Genomic DNA, 24348 nt, shown 5'->3' with positions numbered 1-24348 from the left:
ACTTCCTCTGCTCTCGGGTCCCATCCAGGGCTCCTGTGTATGGGTAGAGGCTAGACACAACAAGGACTCAGCATTAATTCACTCTTCCATTCCTCTCACAAATGCTTACCAAGGGCTGACCTGGCCTAGCCACCTGGCACCAGGCAAGGCTGGACACGGCAGGTGAGCTCTATGGTCAGGGGTATTTTTTTAATTTTTTTTACAGAGACAGAACAGAGAGAGGGATAGACAGACAGGAACAGAGAGATGAGAAGCATCAATCATTAGTTTTTCGTTGTGCGTTGCAACACCTTAGTTGTTCATTGATTGCTTTCTCATATGTGCCTTAACCGCGGGCCTTCAGCAGACCGAGTAACCCCTTGCTCGAGCCAGCGATCTTGGGTCCAAGCTGGTGAGCTTTTGCTCAAACCAGATGAGCCTGCACTCAAGTTGGCAAGCTTGGGGGTCTCGAACCTGGGTCCTCTGCATCCAAGTCTGACGCTCTATCCACTGCGCCACCACCTGTTCAGGGGGTCAGGAGTATTTATTGCTATATCATATGTAGCAGGAAAGAATGCAAAGAAATGACCCCATCCACAAGGGCATGGTTGGAGGCATTTTGATACTTTGATACTATTCCAGTTACTATGTTGTTTAACAGATTATCTAAATTTAGTGGTTTAAAACAGTACTATTTATTTTGCTCACAAATCTGTCTCTGGGCAGGAGTCAGTGGAGGCTGCTCTTCTCTGCTGCACCTGTCTGAGCAGCTTGAAGTCTGGGGCTGGAGTCATCCGAAGGCCCCTCACTCGAGCCTGGTACTGGATGCTGGCTGTCAGCTGAGACATTAGCTGGGGCTAATCCATGTGTCCTCACACACACGGTGGTGAGGTTTTAAAGACGATTGTCTCAAGAGAGAGGAAGCCAACTGGGAGTTGTATTGTATTTCTCAACTACACTCAGAAGTCCCAGTGTCATTTCTGCCTCAGTCTATTCATTAGAAGCAAAGTCACTAAGGCCAGACTATATCTAAGGAAAAGGAAATTAGACCCCACCTTTTTTTTTTTGTATTTTTCTGAAGCTGGAAATGGGGAGGCAGTCAGACAGACTCCCGCATGCGCCCTACCGGGATCCACCCGGCACGCCCACCATGGGGCGACGCTCTGCCCCTCCGTGGCGTTGCTCTGTCACGACCAGAGCCACTCTAGTGCCTGGGGCAGAGGCCAAGGAGCCATCCCCAGAGCCCAGGCCATCTTTTGCTCCAATGGAGCCTTGGCTGTGGGAGGGGAAGAGAGAGACAGAGAGGAAGGAGAGAGGGAGGGGTGGAGAAGCAGATGGGCACCTCTCCTGTGTGCCCTGGCCGGGAATCGAACCCGGGACTCCTGCACGCCAGGCCAATGCTCTACCACTGAGCCAACCGGCCAGGGCCAGACCCCACCTTTTGTGGGAGAAATATCAAGTGTGTAGACAGGTTTTTATGGCATCATCACAATGAAGGAACTGGAATAACAGCACTTGATTTGGAGTGCTGGCCACAAAGTTGGGTTGTGAGAAAAGCAAGATGCAGAAAAGTATGTATAAAATGATCTAACTGTATACAACAAAGACAAACCACTGTGTAATTGTCTATGTATTTCTATGATTATAGAAACGAGGAGAAATATAGGGAACATATATCTTGTACCCACTGGTTCCAGAGAGTGATGGAGAGAAGGAAGAGGCAGAGGTAAGCAAAAGGGAAAAAGATAAAAGACTGTACTAAAAACCAGCAGTTAGAATGAGTTTCCCTTTATGCATTTAAGTATAGGTGTATAGCTGTATGAAGAAAGTGGTTTTTCAGAGAGACCTGTTTAGGTGATGAAGAAAACCAAGGAAGTAATGACCACCTGCCTCGCACACTCGGGAAAGAGCAGGGAGAAAGATTGGCGGTGAACCACAAGAGGGGCTGCAGGACACTGAGTCTTGTTCTGTTTGACCTCAGAAATCGCTGAGTAGAATATCTTTGTTTTATGCCCATTTCTGTATTTTTTATAATATTCCACAATTAAAATTTTTTTTAATTAAAAAAAAAAAAAGAAAAACCAACTTGACAGAAGGTTCCTGGTGAGTAGAGATGGGAGAGGGACAGGAGCAGGGAGGACTGGACACTGCACTCAGCTCAGTGTCCCTGAAGCCACACTGTGCCTGACACAATCTCCAGAGGGGAGTCCTGGGCCACTCCTGCATTTAACTGTAGCCTGGGTTAAGGCTGGCAAGGGGGGTAGGAAGAAAACCAGAACTGAATGTTCTTGAGAAGAGTACACTGGGAACTGCGGGGGTGAGCTGTAGCGAGAATGGCAGGCGGAGAGGCAACTGGAGGCAAGCCTCAGGCTTTGGCCACGAAGGGGAAACAATGGGGCAGGAGCTCGAGGAGGATGTGGGGAGCAGACGGAGTTTCTGGTCCATTGTTTTTTTTCTTTCTCCCTAAAAACCACTGCTGGGGCGGGGGCAGGGGCGCTAGAGGTTAGAGGACAGGGCCGGAGGGCAAGCCTTCCCTGCCAGGGGCTTGAAGATGAAGGGAGGTACTGAGAAGAGAGCTGGCCTCAGGGATGTAAGCAATCAGGCCCTGGGCAGGAATGGGCCAGGACAAAGGGGTTATCCAAAGGTGGACGAGGGGGTGCAGGCAGCCCTTCTGCTGGAGATCGCTGATGGGGAGCCCGGGGTGTGCGTGTGCCTGCGGGCAGCTCCTGCTCCCTCACTCACTGCAGGCTGCTGGCTAGGCAGGGAGGGTGTCAGGAAGGGTTTAGGGTGGGAGTGAGTGACAGACAGACAGGAACGGAGAGATGAGAAGCATCAATCATTAGTTTTTCGTTGCGTGTTGCAACACCTTAGCTATTCATTGATTGCTTTCTCATATGTGCCTTGACCGCAGGCCTTCAGCAGACCGAGTAACCCCTTGCTCGAGCCAGCGACCTTGGGCTCAAGCCGGTAAGCTTTTGCTCCAACTAGATGAGCCTGCACTCAAGTTGGAGAGCTTGGGGTCTCGAACCTGTGTCTATCCACATCCCAGTCCGATGCTCTATCCACTGCACCACTGCCTGGTCAGGCACCTGCGTCCCAGTCTGATGCTCTATCCATTGTGCCACCGCCTGGTCAGGCTGCCTGTTCCTTAAAAAAAAAAATTATTGATTTTACAGAATGGAGGGTAGAGCAAGAAGTATTAACTCATAGTTGCTTCACTTTAGTTGTTCATTGATTACTTGCTGTGTATGCCTTGACCAGGCAAGCCCAGGGTTTTGAACCAGTGACCTCAGCTTTCCAGGTCAAAGTTTTATCCACTGCCCCAACACAGGTCAGGCCCTGCCTGTTTCTTAAACAGAGCTGGCCTTTCTTGCTTAACCCCATACTTGCTGGCCTGGAATCCTCCCAGTACTCCCAACGCCCTGCTCAGGGTTGGTCGTATAGTTCCACATAGGAAATATGATGTTCCCACAAGGGCAAGGGTGTCCCCAGATACGTCCCCAACTAATTCCCAACATACCTACACAGCCCTGGGATGTCAGCTGAGGGCAGGGTTAAATACAAATCATTCCTAAGATTTTTTTTTTTTCCAGAATAGGCAGGAAAATTACCAAGAAAAGGATTCCACAGAACCAGGGTGGAGGTAGCTCAGAGCACACCCTGTCCCTGGTACAGTCAGGCAGTGAAAAGCCCAGGGACACTTTAGAAAATCCCCTTGTTCTGCAAAGCCCACCTCCTTTAGGGAGCCCCCACTTCACACTCTTAACTACCTTTGCCTGCATGTTGTAAACCTGGCTCTTGGGTTATTTATTTATTTTTAAATGTTTACTTTGTCTGCATGTCGGGAACCTGGCCCTTGGGTTATTTACCGTATTTATTTTTAAATGTTTGTTTTATTGATTTTAGAGAGAGGAGAAGGGAGAGACAGGAACATCGATCTGTTTCTGTATGCCAGAGGTCCAACCGGCAACCTCTGCGCTTTGGGACAATGCTCTAACCTCCTGAGCTATCTCGCTGGGCTTCCCTGGCGTGACAAAACTAGCTTTCCCCATTTATCAGGGATGAGGATAAGCCATCTCAGGTTTCAGTTATGAGGCCAGCTCTCTGTCAGGCGGGGGGGGGGGGCGCAAAAGGGTAGGGGGGTTGCTTCGTGCTTTGACTGTGAGCCAGAAGTGAGCACGAGAGACCACACCAGCCCCCAGCCCCCTACTGCATAGAGTTGGGCCTTGGTCCAACCCAAGCAGGAGAGGGGCTGGGCTGAAATCCTTTTGGGTCCAATGCCTGCCGGCAACACCAACGTCAGGGGAGAGTTGGGTGGGTGGCAGGTGCCCTCCCATAAGCCTGGCTCTTTCATATAAAGAAGCAAGCCAAAACGGCCTGGCTCAGGCTCCAGCTCGTCCATGCCTGCGTGAAACTATCTTGAAGTCTGGGGGAGGGCAGAGGTGTTTTTATTTATTTATTTATTTATTGAATTTATTTATTTTTTTAGAGAGAGGAGAGAGGGAGGAGCAGGAAGCCCCAATTGCTTCTCATATGTGCCTTGATGGGGCAAGCCCCAGGTTTTTTTTTTTTAATTTTTTAAATTTTATTTATTTATTTTTTTAAGCCCCAAGTTTTGAACCAGCGACCTCAGCGCTCCAGGTTGACGCTTTATCCATTGCACCACCACAGGTGAGGCGAGGTGGGTATTCTTTTTAAATAATTAATTTATTGATTGGTTGATTTTAGAGAGGGAGGAGGGGAGAGCAAGAGAGACAAAGAGAAACGTTGATCTGGTCCTGTGTGTGCCCTGGCTGGGGACTGAACCCGCAGCCTCTGTGTCTTGGGACGTGACACCAACCAACAGAGTTGTGCGGCCAGGACCAGACGTGGGTATTTTGTATGTTCACCACAACAGCAGCCCATTGTTCAGGTCTGGGGGTCGTACACTCTCCACCCTTCAGCTCCATCCTGGTTGGGGAGACACTCTGGCTTTCAGAGGAGTCACTCATTGCCTGGGGTCCAGACTGACTTCTGGGGGACTCTGAGCCTCTGTGTGTAACCTCATTTCTTCTCCTGGGCGTGAGGCCGACTGCAAAGCTCTGGGAAAGGACGCCAGGGTCCAAGGTGGCTCATGAGCTGTTCCAGCTTGCCCAGGACTGACACACATCCACCCCAGAGGCCTTTTCCCTCCTGCCCTGTGGGCCCGGGACTCAGTTCCCCTGCTCTTCCTCTGCCCAGTCTGGGATGACCAGGTGGGCATAGGGGTGTGTACTGCACATATCCCTTCATGCCCAGGTCTGTAATCCTTAATTTTCAAAATGAAAATGTCCAGTTTAACTATGCTTGGATGTCATGCTGGAAAGCGCTGTTTTGCTTATCTGGTAGGTCTGGACTTCCGCTCTTCCAGCTGCACAGCCCTGCTTCCTCGTGCCGGGCGTGGGAGAACCTGGCCCGAAGGGAGACTGCTGGATCCTGGCTTCCTGCTGAAATCACAGCAACTTCTGACCCTTGGCTCAGTGCAGCTCTGCCGAGGAGGAGGGGGAGCCCAGGGCCAAGAGGGTCGCGGGGATTTTGGCGGGTACTGTTTCAAATGCCCATTCCTGTATCTGCCAGGCTGGCCTGATTGATGAAGAAGAGTCAAGTCCTGCTGGCTTGCCTAGCATCCCAGGGCCCTTTTGGTTCCACACTCGAGCCTGGCCAACTCCTTTACAGCCTCTGTAGCCCTATAGGCTGCAAACGGGCTGGGGATTGCTCGACTCTGTATCCTTAAAGACAACTCCTGCACGCCAGGCCGATGCTCTACCACTGAGCAAGCCGGCCAGGGCCCTGGTTGATTCTTTTTTTTTTTTTTTAATATTTTTTATTTATTGATTTTTTTAGAGAGAGAGGAGTGAGAGAGAGAGACAGAGAGAGAGAGAAGGGGAAGGAGCAGGAAGCATCAACTCCCATATGTGCCTTGACCAGGCAAGCCCAAGGTTTCGAACCGGTGACCTCAGTGTTCCAGGTTGACGCTTTATCCCACTGCGCCACCACAGGTCAGGTCCTGGTTGATTCTTATATGTGCTTTGAGCAGGGATCAAACCCACAACCTTGGCATATACAATAACACTCTAAGCAACTGAGCTACATGGTCAGGGCCTATAATAAATCTCTTTACACACACATACCCCTACTGATTCTGTTTATCTGAAGAACCTAACTAATATATATGCCTAGGCCTCCTCTCTAATTTCTAAGAACTCATGCCCCAACCCCAATAATGTATTTGCCAAATAAATGATATGATGGCCTGGAGCCCTGACATGAGAGGACAAACACATGACACATTGGAAAGTCAGACATGATTTGTCAGCCTTTATTAACCAAGAGCGAAGCCGAGCCCTGGAGTTTCCTTCTAAAAAACCCAACCTTGTTTATAGTAAACAATGACTTAATTATATGTTCAATACTACAGAGCAAGAATTAATCACTTTCCAATCACTTTTTCTTCTGAGATTAGAACACAAGTGTAAAACAGGTTAAAATAAGATTCTTCCCAATGATTTAAAAATAATTCCAATTGAAAGACATTTCAAACACTATATGTAGAACTCAGGACCAAAAAAAAAAAAAGACCTTAAAACATTTTTACCTTTGAGGTAGCACAATAATGCTGAACTAGATTTCTTTTATTACAGTGAGCTTAAGGAAAGGAAACAATGAGAAAATCTATCTTTTGCTCAAGGTGGTCTAAATGGTTTTCTGCAAATCCCCCATGAGGTTAGTGACAGTTTTCTTTAAAAAAAAAAAATTTTGTTTTTAAGTATAAAGATAGCCCTGCAGTGTGTAAAAGGAAACCCACAGGAAGGCTGCTTCCCATAAAACAGACATTAGAATCATTGAAGAGCGTCAGCAGTCAAGACAGGAGGAACAAGAGGTAATTGTAGTGAAAAACCAAAACAACTTGGTTTACAAGGGCATGTCAAGAACAAAAATTCCAACATCAGCCAACTGAAAACAAAAGATAAAAGATGACATTCATGGGTCTTTTTTCTTTTTCTCTGTACGAAAATGCTCTTTCAATTTTTCTAAACGAGAGAGGACTGTGCATACACCTGACATGACGCGGAGACGCTGTGCGCCCAGGGTGCTGCGGGCGCCGCCGGCACTGCTCACGAGCAGGGGACCAGGGCGGGGAGAGGCTCCACACGACCTCTCCTGGTTGGAGAACCACTGCTTGCCACTTCACTGCCCAATTCACTTATTAAACTGCTCTAAGAAAAGTTCCAACCTGGATTTCTGAGAATCTATGGCAATTATATATAAGGACTACTGACTAAGGTCAGAGCACATGAATCCTTCCTTCTGAGAATAAAACCAAAAGAGAGTGGATGTGATACTCTGGGGCCAGAAGGAAGGATAATACTGCAAGTTGGATCTTGAGGCTCTCAGAATATTCTCTACCATCTAAAATAAATTAACCGAGGAATCGATTCCCAACACACACTCTGCCACGTGAGGCCCAACCACCAGTGCAGGGCTTGCCTGGCACAATGTGGACACCAGAGCCCTGAGCTGAACTTTGATTCCCCATGCTGCACAGATAATTGGAACGGTACAGTAGTTCAGACTCCTGGCTCCTTAGCTATGTCCTAGTTCACCCACACTGGTCCCTTTAAAGTTGCCCTCTTTCAAGCCAGACCGCCAAGGGGCTCTGTATGCAGTGAGGGACTAGACTGGTCACATGTCAATCTGTAATTAGAGCAGGAGGACTTAAACCTGATGAATTCTGCTCTGTAAAACACCGAACATCAGTGAGTTGGGGGTGTCTGAGAAGACTATGAAGGGAAAGACTGAACTGGGAGGCACAAGAGGGCAGGACGAGAAGGCCTATCCCTCGCAGTCTGCAGGAGTGACTCTGGCAGGAAGTTCACAGCCAGCCCTAACGAATGCTGCCATGGGGGGTGTGGTGCAAAGGGGGCATCTGCTCAGCGTTTAAACAGAGTCCTCACATAGTCTGGGGCTAGACCTCTGTGTTACTCCTGAAGTCCAAAGTACCTGTTACCTTTGCAAGACACCAGTGTGATTCTTCTCAGCTGAAGTGCAAGATCTGCTTTCTTAACTTATTTGATAATAAAGCAACACCATAGAAAAGAATAACCTTAAAAAATCATAGGAAAAACCACATGGCTTTCCCATTGCTAGCTGCCTGTTTTGGAGTATTAGATACAACCTTTCACAATTCTGAGAGCTGCAGTGCAGGCAACCTTGGGCAGTCTGAAGAGGGAGAGGCCTTCAGCTTTCACTTCCCGGAGCACAAGTAACAGGGAGAACTGACCAAGGAGTCACCTCTCTGAAATCTCTTAACCACACTGTGGCAAAAACAGGAAGGCTGGCTAATGTGGACAGTGGAAGATGACCATGTGGGCCCCATCATTATCCACAGTAAGAAAGACTCAAGCCCCAGCAGGTAATCTCTTAGGGATATACTGAGTTATACAAATTTTTAAAAAATCATACTGGAAAGGGCCTCTTGGTTTAATATAAACTTGGCTACGATATTCAAGTGCAAATTTCACACCGCTCTTAGGATTGCAGGTAACCTCTAATTTTAAGTCATTCTGAAGAAAAAATTTCGTTCTAAAATATATCATTAAGATAATTCATCAGAATTCTACGTGATATAATTAATAGGTTAAAAAAGTTTTAAAATACAAGCTAAATTACTTTCTCCTGGGATTAGCAATTGAAACCCCATATATCCTAACATTTTAATTAGAAAGGTCTTTGCAGTAATTCTATAAAATTGCAAATGATACCAATTTTTGAAAACTAACAAAAAGAGCTGATCTTTAGGATAAATGCCTGAGTCAGCTGACAAACTGATATATATGAGTATGTCCCAGGGGAATTCCTAAAAAGAGAAATACTTTAATTTCAAAAAATAGCTGCTGCTTCTTTAAAGAGTTTAAAAATCGATGGTTCAAAAGCAAAGCTATGTGCTAACTCTCAAGTAGAAGGAAAAGGCTCTCTTTGTGGCACAGCCTCTCGCCAGCACGCTGCCATTGGCCAGCAGAGGTAACTAAAAACAAGGGATGGCAGGAATTGTCCAGGAAAGTATTTGTGTCAGATAAAGTGATGGCCCTCCCAGACCTGGGGCTCCTTCTAAATGGACAGCAATTCATTCACGCAAACTGCACAGAGATTAAATAAAACAAAATCTATTAAAACAAAAATAAACCTCCCCAACCCAGAAGACCTTCCCTGTCTCTGCTACCTGAAGAATGTACCAAACCCAAATTTTCTGCTTTAACATGGGTCCCAATGATTGAGCAGTGTGCTCTGGGGTGCTGACCTGCTGGGCCCTGGTAGGCCCAGCCCCTAAGCATCCCTGTGAGTTTGAAGACAGCTGTCATGTGTCCAGCTTCAGCAGACCGTACAATGCCCCAGGACCATAGGCCTCCATCATATGTGCCACCACCTTCAACTGTAAAACCAAAGGCTACAATTGTGAACAAGTGTGGACTTTCTCAAAGGACAAATGAGGAAATCAAAGGCTACATTTCCTCCTTGAGGAAGGTTGGGAGAGTGTATCTGCAGTTTGACAACAGGTTTGTACAGACCTATGGTAACTTCCAAAAGCAAGAGTAGCAGCAAGAGAGGAAAGAAAGGTGTTTACACTTTGGACTTTGTATCAGGCACTTAAATTGTTGGAGAGACATGCCATTTTGAACCAAAGACGAGAAACTGGGTTGGAATAATCATTACAAGTAAGTAGTCTACATGGAGTTTCAGAAACAATGTGGAGGTGCAGGTTGAACCTCTACCCATCCTTTGCGCCAACTTTCAAGTTTTCTAAATGCCCGTGGCCATAGCAATGGCAGCTGTGATGGCAACAGCAGGAACAGTTCTGTTGTGTCTGCTTTCTGTGTGTTCTGTGGCTGACCAGAAGGTTTTGGTGTCACACTGAGAAGACTCTGGGGTATGGCAAACCTACTGCCCAGGATCGATCAGATCCACACTGGAGCCAAACATCTTCACCAGCTGTTCCTCGTAGTGTGAGATGTTCCTCTTCATGATGTCCATGCAGGGCCCCAGAAGCCTCTCAAATGCTTGTACATCCATAACTGCAGTGTTAGGAAGAGATGAGGAAGAAAATCAACTCTATGCCAACAATTCAAAGTCATTTCCCTTGTGCAAACCTTTTCTTAAATACATACATTCACATTACAGGAGATTAGACTTTGGGATACTGGCCATTTGGGAAAAAGAGGGATGTTTTTATGTGAACAGAGCAGGATTGTGTCATCGAAGTTTGAGACTTCAGAGTCCAGCAGCACGTGTTTCTCTCTGTCCCCACACAACCCTGACCCTTGCTTCCTCTTCTCACATTGCCAAGATGCCTGTATGCCTGTCTCGTTCACAGGCTATATAGTCAGTTCAGAAATATTTGTGAAAAGAAAATATTCACTCATTTCTGGTTGGTTACACAAACTGCCAAGCCCAGATGTAAGAGCTGGTGAAATAGCCAAGGCTTACCGGTGAGAAAAAAATACTGCATGTTAGAAAAAAGGTATTAATGTATAAAGAGTTTTTCTTACCTAAGCATTTGACATCTCCCACAGCATAAGCCGAAGCAGCTCTGGGTTTGTTGGTCACCAGTGCAAGCTCTCCAAAGTATTGCCCCTTATGGCAGCGGGTAATCTCGACCTCCTGGTTCCCAGTGTCCTTGTTTGCTTTAGTCTAGAGCAATGGAGAACATGACCCAAGCTGACTCCAGCATCATAGCTGGGCATGTCCAGTTGCACATTCTTGCATTCCCTTCTTAGTATGCTTCACACAATTACTGAGAAATTCACTTTACAGAGACTCTACCTGGATCATGTAAGCTGCATGGGCTAGTCTCAGGGATATAGTTTAATCTCAGGGACACAGTTTGGCTTTCATCTGGGACTTCATCTGAGTCCTAACACCTTTTAGGTAATAGCTAAATATCAAGAGGTAAGGCGCACACCATTTTCTTTTGAAAATTTGTATATTATTATAATATACTTTATATTAATATTATAATTAATAATATATAGTTACTATATAACATAATTCTATCATAAACTATATATTTTTTAAACTTTATTTATTCATTTTAGAGAGGAGAGAGAGAAGGGAGGAGCAGAAAGAATCAACTCCCATATGTGCCTTGACCAGGCAAGCCCAGGGTTTTGAACCAGTGACCTCAAGTGTTCCAGGTCGAAGCTTTATCCACTGCGCCACCACAGGTCAGGCCTATCATAAACTATATTAATAACATATGTATAATTAATATTATAGTGTGAATATATTATACAGTGTGTCCGTAAAGTCATGGTGTACTTTTGACCAGTCACAGGAAAGCAACAAAAGACAATAGAAATGTGAAATCTGCACCAAATGAAAGGAAAACTCTCCCAGTTTCATACCTGTTCAGTGCAGTTCAATGTGGGCTCATGCACAGATTTTTTAGGGCTCCTTAGGTAGCTATCCTGTATAGTCTCTACGGACTCGTCACTGACTGATGGCCTACCAGAACGGGGTTTCTCCACCAAACTGCTGGTTTCCTTCAACTGCTTATCCCACCAAATAATGTTATTCCTATGTGGTGGCGCTTCGTTATAAACGCGCCGATATTCACGTTGCACTTTGGCCACGGATTCGAATTTAGCGACCCACAGAACACACTGAACTTTCCTCTGTACCGTCCACACTTGACTGGCATGGCCGTCAGCTGCTCCGCTGTATACACAGTGCTATGTCATCATCTGCGCATGCACACATGCTGCCACACCATCCTACAGAAACTAGGAGGGTTTTCCTTTTATTCATAATACTACATATATTTTATACATATATATGAATACTCTTGGTTTGGTAGATGCTGACTTCTGTGGTACAGAGCAAAAGATATCTTTTGCTAACTCTTTATAACTAATGTCAATGTTTTTCTTAGGTAAAGAGTCAAAATCGTAGGCTGCTACTTTTTGATTTGAGACATGCCTTTCTTGGACAAAACTTTTCAGAGACAAATTTTCTTTATAGGTATTGTCTACATCTTAAATTAGTGGTCCTCTCCTACATTTTTTTAAAAAAGAATTAAGCAACTGAATATTTTTATAAATAATGTCCAACCTTTTCAATTAAAAAACCTTAGATATAATTTTCATTAATAACTAATTTTAACAGTTTATTTAGAGACAAGTGACATATTTTTTTTTAGAGATTTTATTTATTCATTTTAGAGAAGGAAGAGAGAGAGAAAGAGGTAGAGACAGAAGGGGGAGGAGCAGGAAGCATCAACTCCCATATGTGCCTTGACCAGGCAAGTGTACGGTTTTGAACCGGTGACCTCAGTGTTCCAGATTGATGCTTTATCCACTGCATCACCACAGGCCAGGCACAAGTAACATCTTAACAATTTTCAAATATCCTTTTATGTCCCTCAATAAAATTTTATATTTTTCATGTAAAAAAAAAAAATAATGTCCAACCTTGAACTTTGATGGTTTAATTCTGTTTGTATTAAGAAACCAAGCTGGCCTGACCTGTGTTGGCGCAGTGGATAGAGGATCAACCTGGAATGCTGAAGCCCATGGTTCAAAACCCCAAGCTTGCCCAGTCAAGGCACATACAAGAAACAACTTCTACAAGTTGATGCTTCCTGCTCCTCACTCTGCCTTTCTCTCTATCCTCTCTCTAAAATCAATAAATAAAATCTTACAAAAAGTAATCAAGCAGGTTGTAATTTGTACTTATCAGATTACTGAAAATAATAATATATTGTACTTAGAGTTTCCTTGTTTAAAAAAAAATCCCTCTGCTAAGCTAAGCAATAACTTGTTTAAATAAAAAAGTTATTTAGAATTTATTAGTAAGAATTAGTCTCAAATCTCTAAGAACCCCTTTATGTTATGGGCACATAATATTTTGAAAGTTTATTTAGAAAAATAAACAAAAGTGCTGTACTAGTTTACATGGCTTGACCATCCTTCCTTCCACACTTCTACCTTGACTTGTGTGCTCTTAAGTCAGTCTGCCCCATTCAAGCCAATGTTCTCTTTCCTATTCTGAAGCATTCTCGGAGACTACAGACATGTTGGTGCCCACCTAGTCTCTTCTGCAGAATAGCACTTATCACACCGTCACACCAACACTAGACCCCTGGGGGTTTGTTCCAGTGCAGATTCTGATTCTGTAGTTCTGGGCCAGAGCCCAAGACTGCATTTCTGACAAGCTCCCCCAAACCCCCAGGGCCACAGTGCCGCCGGTCCTACACACCCAACACTATGCTGTGTGGCAATAAACAGCTAAGAAATGTACAAACATACATCAGTAGTCGAAAAACTGTAAGTGAAAGACCACAGAAGTTTCAAACTACTGTTTCATATGAAACAACAGATCTATTTTCAATTAGGAATCAAGCCATCTTATGAGAAGTAGTCATTTTTCTTTCTCCATTCTTAAGTTTTAATAAAGATGTTCTATAGAAGGTTCCATATTAAGTTAATTTAGTATTAGATATAACTATTTTAACAAATTCTATATTCTTCAAAAAGACTGAAATAGGGAAATCTGGTGGTATATTTATGGTTAAGAATCACTCCTCTCTCCTAAAGTCATCAGTGTTCTAGGTCTCCCTGTACATCAAATGGCTATAATAATTGTCCTAGAGCTTGCCCCTCCTAGTGCTCTAAAAAGGAAGCTATTTTCATATTCAACACCTACATGTATTTAATTTTTTTCCCTGAGTTTCTACCATAGCTGTTATTTATTTTTTTGTTTTTATTGAATTTATTTGGATCTATGTGTATTTTTTAATTATATAATTCTCTCATTTTCTATTAGGATGTTTATCCTTTTATTGATTTGTAGGCCAGTATTTCTCTTATCATGAATTACACAATAGAGGCAAAGACAATAGGGAGAAGAAGAAATATACTAAATCCCTAGCAATAAATGGGCTTAAACATGGGCCTTTGGCAGTCAAATACCTCACTAAACACACTTCACATTATTTAAAGCAAACAGTTACTTTCTATGCATACACCTGGCATCTGGATCTTCCCTGGAATCATCCCACATAAACTCACCTTGCTTTTAATCAAGATGCTCACTTCACCGGACTCTATAATGTAAAAGCTATCAGCCTTTTCACCCTGAAAAGGGAAAGGAGGTCAAGTACATATGTATCGAGAGGGACACAGAAGTAGATCATTTTGTCATTGCCTGAGCCTTGATTTATATTTACTTTCCACTTCTATAAAGCAATCAATGGCTAACAAACTCAGAACAAAATCAGAGGATCCTAATCACAGGGATGTCAGTCCAATATAACTTACACACATTTCACATTTCCTAACATGGAATATGCACATTTTCCTCCATGAATAGGCCCAGCCTGCCAACTGCACAGAGCACTGTTCCTCTTACTGCTCATGTTGGTCTGATACTGGAACTTATGACAATGGATCAGCAGACAAGATTGCAACAGACAGAATCAAGCTAACTCCAGGCCACCTCTGGGTCATGGGGCCCAGGGATAAGGTGGACCATCAAAGCACAGCTCTCTGGAGGACGGCATGGGCCTGGTAGAAGCCCTGCTATGGTGATAAAGGTGCTGGGATGTGAGGTGATGCCACACTTATGAGCCTCAGGCTTTTCTTTTGCTTGTTTTGATTGTAACCTAGTTAGCTGAACTAGTCATTCAGGTAATTCACCAAATAATTAAATATTTACTCTTTGCCAGGCGCTATTTTGTTCTAGGCATGTGAGATACATACATACATATATACAAAACAAAAATCCCTATCATTGTGAAACTCAGTCTGGTAGCATGAAAAAACTGTAAATAATCAACACAATGATCCAATAATCAGAAAACACTGCTGCTGTGTTAGAGGGTGATAAGTGCTATAGAAAAGTGGGATCTGGGCCCTGGCTGGTTGGCTGAGTGGTAGAGCGTCGGCCTGGCATGCAGGAGTCCCGGGTTCGATTCCCGGCCAGGGCACACAGGAGAAGCGCCCATCTGCTTCTCCACCCCTCCCCCCTCTCCTTCCTCTCTGTCTCTCTCTTCCCCTCCTGCAGCCAAGGCTCCATTGGAGCAAAGTTGGCCCAGGCACTGAGGATGGCTCCATGGCCTCTGCCTCAGACGCTAGAATGGCTCTGGTTGCAACGAGCGACGCCCCAGATGGGCAGAGCATCACCCCCTGGTGGGCATGCCAGGTGGATCCCAGCCTGGCGCATGCGGGATTCGGCCTGACTGCCTCCCCGTTTCCAACTTCAAAAAAATACCAAAAAAAAAAAAGTGGGATCTGAAGGGCTAGGGGAGGGCTGGCAATAGTTTCTGACAAAGCCTCAGGGAAAAGGTGAGATCTGAGCAAAGGGCGGAAGGAGGTGAGAGCTGTGCAAGCAGGAATGGGAGAAGAGGCTTTCGGGCACACTCAGACTCAGCCCTCACTCCGAAGCTCTGAAGCAATGACCGTCTACACTGGACAATTCAGTACTAATCATGTGTTCTCATTCCATCTGGGTCTTAGATCTGCAGTGAGAATCTATACTTCTGAGCATTCATAAGGCTCCATATTCTTTGACCCCCAGACATGGCTGAGGTTGATGTTGCCGAGTCTTCTGGTGCCAGGTCACCATAGAATAATCACTGCTCCAACACGTGAGTAACAGCCACATCTTTATCAAGGGGTGTCTGTGGGTTTCTGTGCTCCTATACTGAGCAGCTACCCCACACCCAGCAGAGCCAAATCACCAATGGCTCTAGCATTACACAAATAGCTTTATGATAGGGATTGATGAAGGATGGGGAGCCATGAAAGAAACTAAAAAATCAACAACATACAGATTTGTTTTGATGAACTTGAAAGGATGTAATAAAAAGAATGGAACTAAAGGGATAGTAGCTGGTCAGGGGTCTGGATAATATATATATTTTAAATTTTTTATTTATTCATTTTAGAGAGGGGAGGGAGGGAGAGAAAGAAGGGGAGAGGAGCAAGAAAGCATCAACTCCCATATGTGCCTTGACCAGGGAAGCCCTGGGTTTTGTTTGGACTTTTTTTTTTTTTTTTTTGGCATTTTTCTGAAGCTGGAAACAGGGAGAGACAGTCAGACAGACTCCCACATGCGCCCGACCGGGATCCACCCGGCACGCCCACCAGGGGGCGATGCTCTGCCCATCCTGGGCGTCGCCATGTTGCGACCCTCCTGGGTGTCGCCATGTTGTGACCAGAGCCACTCTAGCGCCTGGGGCAGAGGCCACAGAGCCATCCCCAGCGCCCGGGCCATCTTTGCTCCAATGGAGCCTTGGCTGCGGGAGGGGAAGAGAGAGACAGAGAGGAAGGCGCGGCGGAGGGGTGGAGAAGCAAATGGGCGCTTCTCCTGTGTGCCCTGGCCGGGAATCGAACCCGGGTCCTCCGCACGCTAGGCCGACGCTCTACCGCTGAGCCAACCGGCCAGGGCTAAGCCCTGGGTTTTGAACTGGCAACCTTAGTGTTCCAGGTCAATGCTTTATCCACTACGCCAGTGGTCCCCAAACCCCGGGCCGTGGACTGGTACCGATCCGTGGGCCATTTGGTACCAGTCCGCAGAGAAAGAATAAATAACCTACATTATTTCCGTTTTATTTATATTTAAGTCTGAACGTTTTATTTTATTTATTTATTTATTTATTTAAAATTTATTTACAGAGACACTGACAGAGAGTCAGAGAGAGGGACAGATAGGGACAGACAGAAAGGAACGGAGAGAGATGAGAAGCATCAATCATCAGGTTTGTTTCCGTTGCGACACTTAGTTGTTCACTGATTGCTTTCTCACATGTGCCTTGACCATGAGCCTTCAGCAGACCGAGGAACCCCTTGCTGGAGCCAGCGACCCTGGGTCCAAGCTAGTGAGCTTTGCTCAAGCTGGTGACCTCAGGGTCTCGAACCTGGGTCCTTCTGCATCCCAGTCCGACACTCTATCCACTGTGCCACCGCCTGGTCAGGCTGAACGATGTTTTATTTTTAAAAAATAACCAGATTCCCTCTGTTACATCCAAAACTCACTCTTGACGCTTGTCTCGGTCACGTGATACATTTACCGTCCCACCCTAAAGGCGGCCCGTGAAAATATTTTCTGACATTAAACCAGTCCGTGGCCCAAAAAAGGTTGGGGACCACTGCACTACGCCACCACAGGCCAGGCTGGATAACATCTTAGAGATAGGCTGAGAGGCACACCAGGATCCTACCATCCCCTTGAACAGGTAGTGGCTTCTATTCTTTCTGCTGTGTCTGGGCCCCAGCTGCACATCTGTGTAAAACAAGGCACTCATCCTCAGGCACAACCCACATGTAAACAACTGGGCTGCGGAAAGCTAGCGGCATGTTGGTGCCAGAGTCACAGAAGTCAGAGCATGAACATACAAGGAGAATTAGGGTAGAAATCTCTAAGTCAGTGGTTCTCAAACTTTTTGAAGCTGGGCGCACTTAAAATCCTACAAATAATTGTAGGCGCACTATATACAAATTTCTGAGAAATATGTTATAATAAGTCAAATATTAAAGAAAAAATATAAAGTCCAAGCACGCTTTTATGTTAATTAAATGAAATAAATACGACAAAATTAAATTTATTCTGACATTAGAAAACATTTTTATGTTACATTTTTTTGTTATGCTTTTTAGAATTCGTAAAAAAAAGGATTAAAAAAAAAAAGACAAAAAGTTATCTTTTTATATATAGAGATACATTAGTAAGATTTAGTAAATTCAGCCCTGGCCGGTTGGCTCAGTGGTAGAGCGTCGGCCTGGTGTGCAGAAGTCCCGGGTTCGATTCCCGGCCAGGGCACACAGGAGAAGCACCCATCTGCTTCTCCACCCCTCCCCCTCTCCTTCCTCTCTGTCTCTCTCTTCCTCTCCCGCAGCCGAGGCTCCATTGGAGCAAAGATGGCCCGGGCGCTGGGGATGGCTCCTTGGCCTCTGCCCCAGGCGCTAGAGTGGCTCTGGTCGCGGCAGAGCGACACCCCGGAGGGGCAGAGCATCGCCCCCTGGTGGGCGTGCCGGGTGGATCCCGGTTGGGCGCATGCGGGAGTCTGTCTGACTGTCTATCCCCATTTCCAGCTTCAGAAAAATACAAAAAAAAAAAAAAAAAAAGGTTTAGTAAATTCGGCAGGTCCCGGCATGAAAGTGTTTTTTCATTCTTGTGTTTATGAGAAACTTGAGCCTGATGTGTCCTAGGAATTTCTTCAATGTTTGGGCATATATGAAAGGCAAACTCTCATTTCCTCATCAATACATTGAAGAATTCCTCTCTTTTTACTCTTGTGTTGAGTGCAGAAAGCCTCCACCATGCATATCATCTTAACTTGCTTCCAGTCTTTCCCAGGAACATGGGGGGTAGTGTAAACAATCCAGCACCACAGCTTAACAGCCTTTTACAACCTAATCAAGCCAGTGAGGTGGGGGTTAGGCATCCTGTCAGCTTACAGCCAATTCCCCACACCTCTGTCCCCCCAAAATCTAAACTCCAAAAACCCTGTTCGTTTTTTGGTCCCCAACAGGCACGTATTTCTCTGAAATACCATAGGGCACACCTGGAAATCTTCTAGGGCACACCAGTGCGCCCTGGCGCACACTTTGAGAACCATTGTTCTAAGTGCTGAAGATTATCACTGATCTTCAGAGATGTAGGAAAATTTCTAGTTTTTTTTTTCTTTAAAAATTTTTTCCCATTGACGAAAGAGAGAGAGGGAGGTGAGAGACCGAGAGAGAGTGAACCATCAACTTATTCTACTTAGTTGTTCCATTTAATTATGTACTCAATTGATTGCTTCTTGCAGGTACACTGACTGAGAATTGAACCCACAACCTGCAGTTCCGGTCAGGGCCAGAAATTTCTAGTTTTAAAATGCCAATAATGGCCTGACCTGTGGTGGCGCAGTGGATAAAGCGTCAACCTGGAAATGCTGAGGTCGCCGGTTCAAAACCCTGGGCTTGCCTGGTCAAGGCACATATCGGAGTTGATGCTTCCAGCTCCTCCCCCCTGTCTCTCTCTTCTCTCTCTCTCTCTCTCCTCTCTAAAATGAATTAAAAAAATACCAATAATGTAAAAGAAGAAAGTGAAAAGTGAAAAACTAAGCCTGACCTGTGGTGGTGCAACAGATAAAGTGTTGACCTGGAACCCTGAGATCACCTGCTCAAAACCCCAGGTTTGCCCGGTCAAGGCGCATACGAGAAGCAACTCGGACAGTTGATGCTTCCCACTCTTCTCCCCTTTCTCTCTTTCCTTTCTCTAAAATCAAGAAATAAAATCTTTAAAAAAATAAAGTGTTAAGAAAAAGAGAACACCTGACCAGGTGGTTGCGCAGCAGATAAAGTGTCAGACTGGGATGCAGAGGACCCAGGTTTGAAACCCGAAGGTCGTCAGCTTGAGCGCGGGCTCATCTGGTTTGAGCAAGGCTCACTAGCTTGAGCCCAAGATCGCTGGCTTGAGCAAGGGGGTTACTCGGTCTGCTGTAGCCCCCAGGTCAAGGCACATATGAGAAAGCAGTCAATGAACAACTAAGGTGTTGCAATGCCCAACGAAAAACTAATGATTGATGCTTCTCATCTCTCTCCCTTCCTGTCTATCTGTCCCTATCTGTCTCTGTCACAAAAAAATAGTAATGGGGAAAGTGAAGAGCTAAGTAACTCAAGAGAGTTGGAAAAAATAAATTTAAAAAGTAGAAGAAAATAATAAAAGAAAAAACTTGGTTCTGAAAAGACTGAAAGAATTGGTAAAAGTAAGAAAAAGGGAGAAGGCACAAACAATATTAGGAATAAAAACAGTGGGGGAGGGGGAGGGGCACAAAGAAAACTAGATAGAAGGTGACAGAGGACAATCTGACTTTGGGTGATAGGTATGCAACATAATTGAAAGACAAGATAACCTGGACTTGTTGATCTTTGAATATATGTAACCTGATTTATTGATGTCGCCCCATTAAAAAAATAAAATTATAATTAAAAAAAAAACAGTAACATCATTCAAGATGTTGTATTTTTTTATTTATTCACTTTTTTTTCAAAGGAGGGACAGAGAGAGAAAGAGAGAGAGAGAGAGAGAGAGAGAGAGAAGGGGGGAGGAGCAGGAAGCATCAACTCCCATATGTGCCTCGAAGGGGAAAGCCCAGGGTTTTGAACCGGCGACACCTCAGTGTTTCAGGTCGTCACTTTTAACCACTGCGTTAGCACAGGTCAGGCTAGATGTTGTTGTTTTTAAAAGATATTAATAGGGCCTGACCAGGCGGTAGTGCAGTGGATAGAGCGTCAGACTGGGATGCAGAAGGACCCAGATTTGAGACCCCGGGGTTGCCAGCTTGAGCGCGGGCTCATCTGGCTTGAGCAAAAAGCTCACTAGCATGGACCCAAGGTCACTGGCTTGAGCAAGGGGTCACTCGGTCTGCTGAAGGCCCGTGGTCAAGGCACATACGAGAAAGCAATCAATGAACAACTAACGTGTCGCAACGAAAAACTGATGAGTGATGCTTCTCATCTCTCTCCGTTCCTGTCTATCCCTATCTATCCCTCTGACTCTGTAAAAAAATAAAAATTAAAAAAAAAAAGATATTAATAGGTATACTGTGACCAACTTCATGACAACATTGAATTTTAGAAGCAATGGATACATCCCTAAAAAATAGATCTTACCAAAACACACCAAAGATGAAATAAAAAATCTAAATAGTTTAACAATTAAAATAGTCTAATCTATAGCCAACACTTCCACAAAGAAAACACTGGTTCCATAAAATATCCAAGAAATTCTAATCTTACACAAACTCTTCAGATAATAGAAAGAGAACACAATTCCAACCTACATTATGAGTGTAACATTAACCTTATTTCAAAATCTGAAAAGGCTACTATAAAAAAGGAAAATTATAGACAAAACTTACTTGGGAACATAGATATAAAACCTTAAACAAAATATTAGGAAATTGGCCTGACTGGTGGTGGTGCAATGGATAATGTCAACCTAGGACACTGAGGTGCCAGATTGCAAACTCTGAGGTCGTCAGCTTGAGTGTGGGGTCATTGACATGATCCCATGATCGCTGACTTGAAGCCCAAGGTCACTGGCTTGGCTAGAACCCCTTGGTCAAAGCATGTATGAGAAGCAGTCAATAACTAAAGTGCCACCACTACGAGTTGAAGCTTCTTATCTCCCTTCCCATTTCTCCCTCCCTCCTTCTCTCTCTTAAGAAAAAAATGGATCCATCAATATATAAAATGATTACTATAGCCAAGTTGGTTTATCTTATCTCAGAAACAAATGGTAGCTTTAACATTTGAAAATCAAATAAATGTAGGGAGAAATATCTGTTTGCTGTTCTAGGCACTGGTTGTTTTTTGTATGTGCCGACTAGGGGTTGAACCCAACACCTTGGTATCTAGGGACAATGCTCTAACCAACTGAGCTACCCAGCCAAGGCATCTCATTGTGGTTTTTTTTTTTTAATTTTTTTTTTTTTTTTTCATTTTTCTGAAGCTGGAAACAGGGAGAGACAGTCAGACAGACTCCCGCATGCGCCCGACCGGGATCCACCCGGCACGCCCACCAGGGGCGGTGCTCTGCCCCCCAGGGGGCGATGCTCTGCCCATCCTGGGCGTCGCCATATTGCGACCAGAGCCACTCTAGCGCCTGAGGCAGAGGCCACAGAGCCATGCCCAGCGCCCGGGCCATCTTTGCTCCAATGGAGCCTTGGCTGCGGGAGGGGAAGAGAGAGACAGAGAGGAAAGCCCGGCGGAGGGGTGGAGAAGCAAATGGGCGCTTCTCCTGTGTGCCCTGGCCGGGAATCGAACCCGGGTCCTCCGCACGCTAGGCCGACGCTCTACCGCTGAGCCAACCGGCCAGGGCCTCATTGTGGTTTTTTAAAAGATTTATATTTATTGATTTTAGAGAGAGGAGAGAAAGGGTTGAAAGAAGCAAAAAGCATCAACTCATAGTAGTTACTTTTCATATGTGCCTTGACCAGGTTTCCGGGCAAGCCTGGGGTTTTAAACTGGCGACCTTAGCATTCCATGTTGATGCTTTATCCACTGCACCACCACAGGTTGGGCTTGTTTTTAATTTGCATTACCTTGATTACTCAATGAAGCTGTAGCAAATTCACTTTCATTTTTATTTATTAATTTTAGAGAGAGGACGAGAGAGAGAGGAACATCGATTTGTTGTTCTACTTATTTATGCACTCATAAGTTGATTCTTGTATGTGCCCTGACTGGGGATCTAACCCACAGCCTTGGTGTATCAGACAATGCTCTATCTGTGGCTGGCAGTTAGACATGCATGAGCAGAGCAAGGACCATGAGCCAGGTACAGAAAGTCACCAGGTTGGGAAGCCCCATATACCTAGCAACGGGGCAGGCGAAACTGGAAAAAATAAGAACCTCACCCCCAGGGTAACCTTTATTTTTTAATTTTTAATTTTAAAATATTTTATTTTTTCCAAAGAATAAAAGTATTAAACTAATGAGACACAAGGGTAACCTTTTTTTAAGACCCCTTGACATTTCATTATGCGATTTGGACCCTCCCCTGGCAAGTTGCTAGTCATGCAGGTTAGACCCCCTTAGAGGGGAACAAAGAAGGGGGCCAGAGAATTGCCCGTAAGCATTAAACTCCCAGGACAATCTAGGCCTCAGTTGTGTTTCAGCTCCAGGCCCAGAAACACTGCAAAAGCAGACAGGTGCTGTCATGGCTGACATCAGGACCAGCTGCATTGACTAATGATTCCTTGCCCTGGCAACGACCAAACAGTGGAGACCTCGACCCTGAAGACACAACTAGAAAACTGATGAATAATCTATTGAAATTCTCCCCTAAAGTCCCCTGCCCTTAAAACCCCTTGGCCCTGGCTGAGTAGCTCAGTTGGTTAAAGGTCGTCCAGATATACCAAGGTTGTAGGTTTGCCCCAAGTAAGGGCACATACAAAATTCAAACAGTGAATGCATGGATAGGTGGAGCAACAAATGAATGTTTCTCTCTCTGTCTTCCTAAAAAAAAGAAAAGAATAAAAGAAAAAGAAAAGCCCATAGGACAGAGGGCTGGAGGACCCTGCTCTTCCTCTGCTGTGCCTCTCCCCTCCTCCTCCTCCCAAGGGCGTTACCTTTGCCTCTATCTTAAGCTCCAAGGGGCCTTCTATTGCCTCTGTAACTTGTTTGCTGAGCCCATTCCTTCCACAGCTCGCTTCTACTTCTGTGACTTTCTTTTTTTGTTTATTTTATTTTTATTTTTTTATTTTTATTTTTTTACAGAGGCAGAGAGAGGGATAGACAGGGACAGAGAGACAGGAACAGAGAGATGAGAAGCATCAATCATTAGTTTTTCGTTGCACATTGCGACACCTTAGTTGTTCATTGATTGCTTTCTCATATGTGCCTTGACCGTGGGCCTTCAGCAGACCGAATAACCCCTTGCTGGACCCAGCGACCTTGCATCCAAGCTGGCGAGCTTTTTTTGCTCAAGCCAGATGAGCCCGTGCTCAAACTGGCAACCTCGGGGTCTCGAACCTGGGTCTTCCGCATCCCAGTCTGACGCTCTATCCACTGAGCCACCGCCTGGTCAGGCTTTAATTTTTTATTTATTCATTTTAGAGAGGAGAGGGAGAGAGAGAGAGAGAGAGAGAGAGAGAGAGAGAGAGAGAGAGGAGAGACAGAGAGAGAGAAGGGGGGGAGGAGCAGGAAGCATCAACTCACATATGTGCCTTGACCAGGTAAGCCCAGGGTTTCGAACCGGCGACTTCAGCATTTCCAGGTCGACGCTTTATCCACTGCGCCACCACAGGTTAGGCTCTTTCTCTCCTTCTGTGATAAGACTGATTAGTCCCTGTGGTGCTGGTCAGGTAAACTACACCCACAGGCCCCAGGGGTGGGCCTGAGACTCAGGCTTGACCAATCTGAGTCTTTCCTCCTCCTAGACCCAGCTCTGAATTCAAGGATGAACACAACACCCAATCCAGATGAACTGGATATATGTATTTCCAGTGCTCTGCCTGATGGAACCACAGGCAGAGAAGTTTCTGCCTGACAGTCTGTAATCCTCTTTACATAAACAGGCACATTTCGTTTTATTGCGCTGATTTTATACATGGAAGTTTTGTGGCAAGCCTGGAGCAAGAAAGCCTACGGCCACCATTTTTCCAAGAGCATCTGCTCACTCTGTGTCTGTTATATTTTAGTAATTCTCTCAATACTTCAAACTTCTTCATTCATTACTATATTTGTTATAGCGATTTGTGTTCAGTGATCTTTGATGTTACTAGGACAAGATCTAATAGCAAAAAGATTATGACTTGCTGAAAGCTCAGAAGATGGTGAGCATTTTTTAGTAATAAAATATTTT

The 24348-nt window shown here is 45.0% G+C and overlaps 1 protein-coding gene across 2 annotated transcripts in view; it reads right to left on the bottom strand.

The window, feature by feature from the left end:
- Positions 1-6298: 6298 nt before the first annotated feature.
- The window catches only part of PRKAR2A (protein kinase cAMP-dependent type II regulatory subunit alpha), a 69195-nt gene continuing 51145 nt past the window's right edge, over positions 6299-24348 (bottom strand). The window contains exons 9-11 of one of the 2 annotated variants that reach the window (XM_066244367.1): positions 14061-14126; positions 10542-10683; positions 6299-10067 (exon numbers count right to left, since the gene is read on the bottom strand). In XM_066244367.1, coding sequence (XP_066100464.1) covers positions 9934-10067; positions 10542-10683; positions 14061-14126 — 342 coding nt within the window. In that variant the 3' untranslated portion in view covers positions 6299-9933. The remainder of the gene's footprint in view (positions 10068-10541; positions 10684-14060; positions 14127-24348) is intronic. The other variant, XM_066244369.1, reaches the window with a different exon arrangement.

The sequence above is a fragment of the Saccopteryx bilineata genome, chromosome 10, assembly GCF_036850765.1.
Source record: "Saccopteryx bilineata isolate mSacBil1 chromosome 10, mSacBil1_pri_phased_curated, whole genome shotgun sequence".
NCBI lineage: Eukaryota > Metazoa > Chordata > Mammalia > Chiroptera > Emballonuridae > Saccopteryx > Saccopteryx bilineata.
This window is presented reverse-complemented; position numbering and strand designations above follow the sequence as displayed.